Source organism: Cibotium barometz, chromosome 28 (genome assembly GCF_041138505.1).
Source record: "Cibotium barometz isolate CiBa-2024 chromosome 28, ASM4113850v1, whole genome shotgun sequence".
NCBI classification, from domain to species: Eukaryota; Viridiplantae; Streptophyta; class Polypodiopsida; order Cyatheales; family Cibotiaceae; genus Cibotium; species Cibotium barometz.
In genome coordinates, this window is record NC_141073.1 from 21,485,396 (window position 1) to 21,493,378 (window position 7,983).

The 7,983-nt window shown below is 38.6% G+C and overlaps 1 protein-coding gene across 1 annotated transcript; it reads left to right on the forward strand.

Moving 5' to 3' along the window:
• The first annotated feature begins 4,075 nt into the window (after nt 1-4,075).
• Nucleotides 4,076-7,090, forward strand: LOC147622648 (MATE efflux family protein). Its single transcript, XM_086822674.1, has 2 exons — nt 4,076-4,713; nt 5,353-7,090. Exons 1-2 carry the CDS (start codon nt 4,606-4,608, stop codon nt 6,793-6,795), a joined length of 1,551 nt encoding a protein of 516 aa, XP_086678800.1. The 5' UTR covers nt 4,076-4,605; the 3' UTR covers nt 6,796-7,090.
• Nucleotides 7,091-7,983: the final 893 nt, after the last annotated feature.

Sequence of the window (7,983 nt, forward strand, 5' to 3'; positions counted from 1 at the left end):
TAATGCATTGAGCCATAAAACCTTGATGAAAAGTTAGAGCACTTTCTTATTCACCTTCTTACATTTCTAAGTTTGCATTCAACGGTGCCACTTGTTCAAATCAAACAAACCAAATGAATGTCAAATCCCACCACTAGAATATTAGAAATAGGTGGATAACAAGTTGAGATTTAAATTTGATGTAAGATTAATAAAATCTTGACATTAGAAGGAAACCATGGAAACATTTTGAATATTAACATGTTACCACTTATTGAAATTAATATGTGACCATTAACAATTGACCACTTATATGCTACCACTTATTGATATTACTATGTTACCACTTATATTGAGATTAATATGTGACTACTTATTGAGATTAATATGTGACCACTTATATTGAGATAAATGACAACTACGATTAATAATTAAATAAATGATAACTTAAAAATGCTATGTATATTGTTTTTAAACTTTGGTCACTGCACGATGTTGCAAATATAGTTCTTGGATTGGGGTTTTCATTCATGAGATAAACGCATGCATATGTGACTATATTTTAGCATTAGGTACACATTACTTCACTACCCAAGATCACATTCAGTTTTAAACTTCACAAAAGGAAAAAATCAATGTAGAAACTAATACTCCGCCCTTTCCCCCTGCATTAGTTAGTGCACATTAGTTCATTGCCCAAGATCACATTTAATTTTAAGCTTCACAAAAGAAAAAATCCAACTTAGAAATTAATACTTTGCCCCCAAGATCACATTTAATTTTAAACTTCACAAAAGAAAAAAGTCAATGTAGAAATTAATACTCATGCTTGAGTATTAATTTTAAACTTCACAGAAGAAAAAAATCAACTTAGAAATTAATACTCATGCTTGAGAAACCCAAATCTCTCTAAAGTCTACTTTGGATATCATAAAATGGTCTACTAAGAGCAATAGCTCATGACAGCTTTGTGAACTTCTAGATTGGCCATAAATAACATCATTTGATCCATGCATTTACATCAAGACATGGTCATGTAGGTTGCATTAATTCAGTCAAATTATTTATAAATTTGAGTCATTTCAAGAAATTTGTAAAAGTTACAAATAACTTTATTTGTAAGTTATGTCCAAGTTCTATCAAACGATAGAATCTATAGTACAATATATTTCTAGATTCTATCATACAATATAATATTCAATAAAAATTACTTTAAAAAACAATATTATAGCAATAATATGATTTTATACATAGTTTTGTAGATATTAAAAACTTATTTGTAAGTGTTTTGATAAAAAATAATGTAAACTTCAAAATTCTTAAAGTCTTTTTATGTTTGATGGCTCTTAAGTTTACAACTCTTAAATTTTTAAACTTGCAAGGTATGAAAGAAAAATTGATATTAATATGTACATTTCCAAATTATTTCACCCTCTCTAGATAAAAAATTTAAAAATTAAGATAAAATTTTTAAAGAGTATATATTGTTTGAGAAATGTATATGATATTGTTTGAGAAATGTATATAATATTGTTCAAGAAATGTATATATAAAAGATACAGGTCTCATAAAATAAGGACAAAATTCAAGGTTTAAGCTTTCCATCTTCCTTGTTGAGAGCTCACTCAATCAAAGGTTTCCTTCCTTATTTCTGGCTTGACATAATTCACATGGAACCAAGTCTCGCAATGGCAAATGGGGGATAAAATGGGTTTTTATAGGTCGAACTTTAGGATGTTTTTTTTTTTGTGTGGTAAAAAAACATTATTTTTTAAGGATTTTCCTATTTTTGTTTATCCAAAAATATCATACAATGAAATTCTTTCTCGTGTTGTATGCGATAGAAAAACTCTTTCATGATTTCTATCATATGAAAGATTTCTATCATACGATATGTACATGGAAAATATATTATCCCAAAATGTCGATGTGTCTTCGAATTATTTGTTTGCATTTTTAAAAACTTTTTTGTATAAAATGTCTAATTCAAATTATAAATTTAAGTAAATGCAACCTAGATGGCCGTCACTTGGGAAAATTTGCTCCCTTGGGCATGTTTCATCATATGTGTTACAAGGCCCACTCAAGTACTTGCATGACCTTGAATTGTGCTGTAGATTGAATCGATGTGGTCCATATGACCCAAAGGTCAAGTCTCTCCATGCTTCACTTCTTCCTCACGTTTAACGATGATTCCTCATTTATCTGCACTATGCTATCCAAGCTCACTATTTAAGAAATCTTTAGTAAGGGACACATAATAAACTAGATTATTCTTCATTTAATCACAATTGCACAAACTATAGTGTTGTACAATGTGGAATGTAGCTAACTCATGCCAACTTCTTTCACATTTTTCAATCTTTCTACTCAAAACCCCCTAATAACATTCTACTTTTTATATGTCTTGTATATTAGCATACATAAAAAAGCTTTATACTTTAATCTCTTTCACCTTGTGTGTGAAAGGTCTTTTAAACACACTCACCTGATCATAAGTAGATGGTAAAAAATGTTCAATCTCTTAAATCATTCACCTTGTGTGAGAAAGGTCTTCCAAACACATACTCACCTGATCATCAAAAGTCGATGGGCAAAAAATGTGCAAGCATAGTAAGGTGAGGTTCAAAGCACCAATAATTGTGGCAAACTTGAATAGGGGTGAATCCAATGATAGTTGCGCAGGGATATCCTTGAAAATGATATTGTGCCATAGGAAGTTCAATGTTGCACTAAAAGGTTAACCTTGTAAAGGGGTAAGGTATGCTTAGCATGTGCAAGAAATATTTCAAAGTAGGTGGAAATTTTATTTCTAGTTGTGATGTAACGTGTAAGCATTTTAGGTCCAAATAATACTCAAACGTGGCAGATTTTTCAAGGTTGTGTAAGAGCTCGCAATTAAAGCTACATGTGAACAAGTCCCAAGCTGTATGATAACTTGAACAAGAACCATGATTTGGCATTTTTTCAAGGTGCCAACACCAGGATCATCAGAGTGCATGATGCGCATGAACATGATAGCCAAACAACCCTATTCGCATGCTAGCACCAATGCAAAATTACTAGGGCACATCAGGTGCATAAGAAATCATAGATACCAATGCAAGCCCCACGACATATGATGTGAATCAGCTCCAAGCTATCCAAAACTTGAAAGCAAACATTTTTGGAAGTTGTGAGTTTGACCCCCAAGAGATATTCACATGGTGAGAGTGATGGGCAACCAAATGCCTTTCCTCACATTTTGTTAGCCCATTAGCCAACTAGTGGGATATCGAAGACCTCTAACCTAGGGCTAAATTGAAAGACTGCGAAGGGCATCCAATAGCTCCACATCGTATTTACATAATTAAACCTTGCTCAAAGAACAATTTTTAAAAATGCATACTAGTGGCTAGGCATCGATTCATTGGTTGCAATCCGCAATATTGTTCTCTGCTAAGGTCTAGTTTTTTCACGAGCATTTGAAATAAAAACCAGTTGTTTGAAGGAGAGAAATAAATTGGAAGCATACAAAATCATCCACAAAATGAGTGGTTGTGGGAAAACTAGGATGCATAGAAGTTGGCCCTAAATCTGTAAGTGTGAATTGGCAAACAACTGGTGGGCCGTTGCCAACCGTTGGAAAAACGAGGTTGTGTAGAAATAGGCCCTTGAATCTGTAGGTGTGAACCGACGAAGAATGACTAGTGGGTTGTTGATGCTATGGAGTGGTGACATGAGAACATGCTTACCAAAGATGGAGCTTGCACAAGTGCAAAAGAGACCATGCGAACAATCCCCATGGTAGTCACCCCAAAGACCCCACACACGAGCGCGCTCGCACGCACCCCTAATCTTTAACGTTACACACGTGTGCGTGGGGCGTGTCTCCAGGCTGCAAATCATATCGACTCCGACAATTGTGGCAGAGACAAGGGCCACCATCCCATCGCCTTCCCCATCACACAAACCAATTTTTGGCCTCTGCCCAAAACGGCAAACCTTTGAGGGGAGCCCGGAGGCCTCTTCACACACACGCGCACACACGCACACGCTCCACCATCTCCTTCCGTCATCATCACGATCTTTGCTTTTGCAGCAGTTGCAAGTCCTCCTTCTCATCAGAGGTCTGTTGTGTAGCCAACCGCTGTGATTGCGTTGCCTCTCTTTTATGCAGACATAGCCCATCATCACGCCATCTCCACTGCAGGAAAAAGCCTCGTAATATCCCACATTTGGAAAGCCTTCTCGACCAGGGCGCTGTGAGAGAGCAAAAGACACACACGCACACACACACCCACAGGGGCACACCCCCGAGCTCTTTAGAGAAAGGTAGAGATTGCAGCTAGAGAGAGGGGTGGAGAGAGAGAGCAATGCCATCCCCATGCTTGCCTTTTGCTGACTCGCAAACCAACCAACCCAATATTCCCACACCTCTCTCTTTCGCCCTCCTCCTTCAATCCTTATTTAACCTCCCCCCACATTGCTCCCCCAGCCCCCTCCTCTTGCAACAACTATGACAGCAATCAACAGTATCACCATCCTCGCTCTGCCTGTCCCTCTGCCCCTTGCAGCCTAACCACACTTTTTGCCTCATAACTCCTCCTAATTATTGCTCTAGCCCAACCTTTCTCCCTTGTCGCTATGACATGCATGGAGAATCCCCAGCGCAATGACCCAACTGTCTCTCAGTTGATCTCAAGCAAAGATGGCCTTACCTCCCACCTCCGATTTTCCCCATTTTGTCCACAGGTTGAGTTCTACTTGCCACTCGTCCAATGCTTCATTAATCTTTAGATCAGAGTTCATGCATCTTTTTTTCCCAATCATTTTTCATTTTCTGTTAATTTGCAATTCATATAAGGTGAACTGATACTACTATGCATTCTATCCTGCTTATATATGTGTGCGTGTGTGTGTGTGCGCGCGCGTGTGTGGGGAGGAGACTAAGTGTGGAAATGGGGAGGCTTCCTATGCATGTTTTGAAGCATTTGCAAAGCTTGGATGTATCTATTTTTGTTTTCACAGCCTTTGTGGAAGCCAGGATTTTCCATTAGCACTTAAATAAATGCAAAATTGTGTGCTATTAATCAAGATGGTGGGTTCTTAAGTGTGAGAGGGTGCATGGTTTTTGAAATGTGAGCTGGGGTTTGGATTGGTTTTCAATGGTTTCTAAAGGGTGCAGCTGATGCTTAGATACATATGGAATGGTACTTTTGCAACGCTTGGTTGGCACTCATTAGGATGCTCTGGACATCTAACTGGACGTATATGATCCATAGTACCTGTAATCCTTGGGGCTACTAGAAGCTGGGGCAAGTGAATTGGACTTGATTATGCTCACACTGAGAAATTACATGAGCTAATTGTGGATACACTCATGAAATGCAGGTGATGGAGGAGTTGAAGGAGCTGGCTAGAATAGCTCTTCCTGTGACAGCAATGAATTGTGTGGTGTACGTGAGAGCGATGGTGTCGGTTCTATGCCTAGGAAGGCTCGGAAGTCTAGAGCTAGCAGGAGGTGCTCTCTCCATAGGCTTCACGAACATCACTGGCTACTCAGTGTTGTTCGGCCTCGCCTCCGGGATGGATCCTGTATGCAGTCAAGCTTTTGGTTCAAAGAATTGGTCTCTCATTGGCCTCTCTCTGCAGAGAACCATCCTGATTTTGTTTTCAGCTTGCATTCCCATAAGCATCCTTTGGCTCAATTTGCAGAGGATTTTGCTTTGGTTTGGGCAAAATCCAAGCATCACCGCGGTGGCTAGCATTTATTGCTTGTACTCTCTCCCTGATCTACTTGCAAATAGTCTTTTACAGCCTTTGAGAGTATACCTTAGGTCTCAAGGGAACACCACACCCATGATGTGGTGCTCTCTCTTGGCAGTGCTTCTTCACATCCCCCTCAATATTGTACTTGTTTTTGTCTGCAAATTGGGGGTTCCAGGAGTTGCGATTGCAGCAGTATGGACGAACTTCCACATGGTTATATTCTTGGTTGGCTATGTATGGTTTTCAGGGGTGTGCAGCAAGACATGGGAAGGATGGTCTCTTGCATGCTTTCAACAATGGTGGCCATTACTCAGGTTAGCACTACCCAGCTGCTTTGCAATCTGCTTGGAATGGTGGTGGTATGAGGTGTTAACAATACTGGCTGGCTATTTACCAGACCCCCAAGTAGCAATTGCAACCACTGCCATATTGATCCAAACCACCTCTTTCATGTACACATTTCCTCTAGCTCTAAGCTCCTCTGTGTCTACAAGGGTGGGCAATGAGCTCGGGGCGAACCGGCCAGCGAAGGCACAGGTCGCAGCATGGGTCGCTTTATCATGTGCAGTTGTAATTGCAGTGATGAGTTTGACATGGACAACATTTTTCAGGCATAAGTGGGGCAGCATTTTTACAGATGATACGAAGGTTTTGGCATTGACTGCAGCCGTGATGCCAATAATTGGGCTGTGTGAGCTTGGCAATTGCCCACAAACAACTGGGTGTGGAGTGTTGAGAGGGAGTGCAAGGCCTGCAATAGGGGCTAGGATCAATTTGGGATCTTTCTACTTTTTGGGCACCCCAGTTGCTGTTGCCCTTGCCTTTTGGTGTAAAGTAGGGTTTACTGGACTATGGTTTGGCCTTCTGGCAGCCCAAGCTGCCTGTGCTTTCTCAATACTATATGTTGTTTTAAGGACCGATTGGGATCACGAGGCCTCAAAAGCAAGAAGCTTGACAGGCTCAGATTCAGGAGGAGGTGAAGTTGAACTGCCTCTAAATGCTCAAATTAGCAGTAAAGATGAAGAATTAGGCCTCCTTGCATCAGAAGAAAATTGCCCAAAGTAACCATAGTTGCAGAACCATGGTTAGGAAGGAACCTTCTTGCATTACAGCTAGAAAAATGCACAATACAAACTAACCATGGTTTTGCAAAGATGGGGAACCTTCTTTGCTTTGGCCCATCAAGGGCCTAGCAACACAAACTAAGTGCCTAAACTAACCATGGTTTGGGTTTGCAAGCTAAAACAATGTTGCACTGTGGATGAAACCTGTTGGCAAAGGTTTATAAAAGAGTTGAGCAATCTCTATGATGTTTTTTCTTTGTAAAAATTGAGGCCAAACTTTGCACTACCATATTTGCTCTTTGTCAAGCCTGTCTGTATGCTTTTGCATGCCCAGGCTCTGAGCTCTCAGCATTTTTCTCAACGAAACAAAACTTGAACCTTCAAAATTTTGTAGAAAAATTGCAGGTTTTTTGAGCTAAAATGATAGCCAAAATGCTTTAATATTGAGAAAATAAAATTTACCAGGTTTTTAAAAAAATGTCACAGGTCCACTGTATATTCAATTTTTTTTGAAATTTTAGTTATAAACCCCCTTACCCTATGCATTTTTTTCACTAAAAACTTGAAGGTCATCCTTTCTTTCCAATTATAAAATATATATATTATATTATAAGCCAATTTAAATTTCAAACAACAATTTTAAAAGTTTTTATTTTAATGTTTGTCAGCAAGCCAGGAGAGTGAGAGAACTAGCTTGAAATCTAATGATGGGTCCGCAATTCTCGCCGAAATAGGGGGCAAGAAGCATTGATGAGATTGGTGTCTCTTATGTTGGCGTCACATCGAGGATGACGCAGTTCGTGACGTAATTTGAGTGAACTGTACTTTCAATTTATTTTTGGAATAATTATTTTACGAGTTGTGATGATGGCGTAGGAAGGGTCCAGTAGAAATATATAAGTGCCGTTTTCACATTTATCTTCTTCTTTTTTTTGAAATATATATTATATTATATTTATCTTCTTTGGGAAAATATATATTATATAAGCTTAGGCTATAACATCACGACCATCCTTCTTTGGGACGGCTACTCAAAATAAGTGATTGTATTTAATGTCATAATGCCTTTAAAAAAATGAGTTAGTCCTTTTTTTCCACATTTATCTTGTTTTTTTCAAAATAAGTGATTGTTGCTCTCGCCAAAATTTTAAATAAAAATAAAAAACAAAAAAGTGATTGTATTTCACGG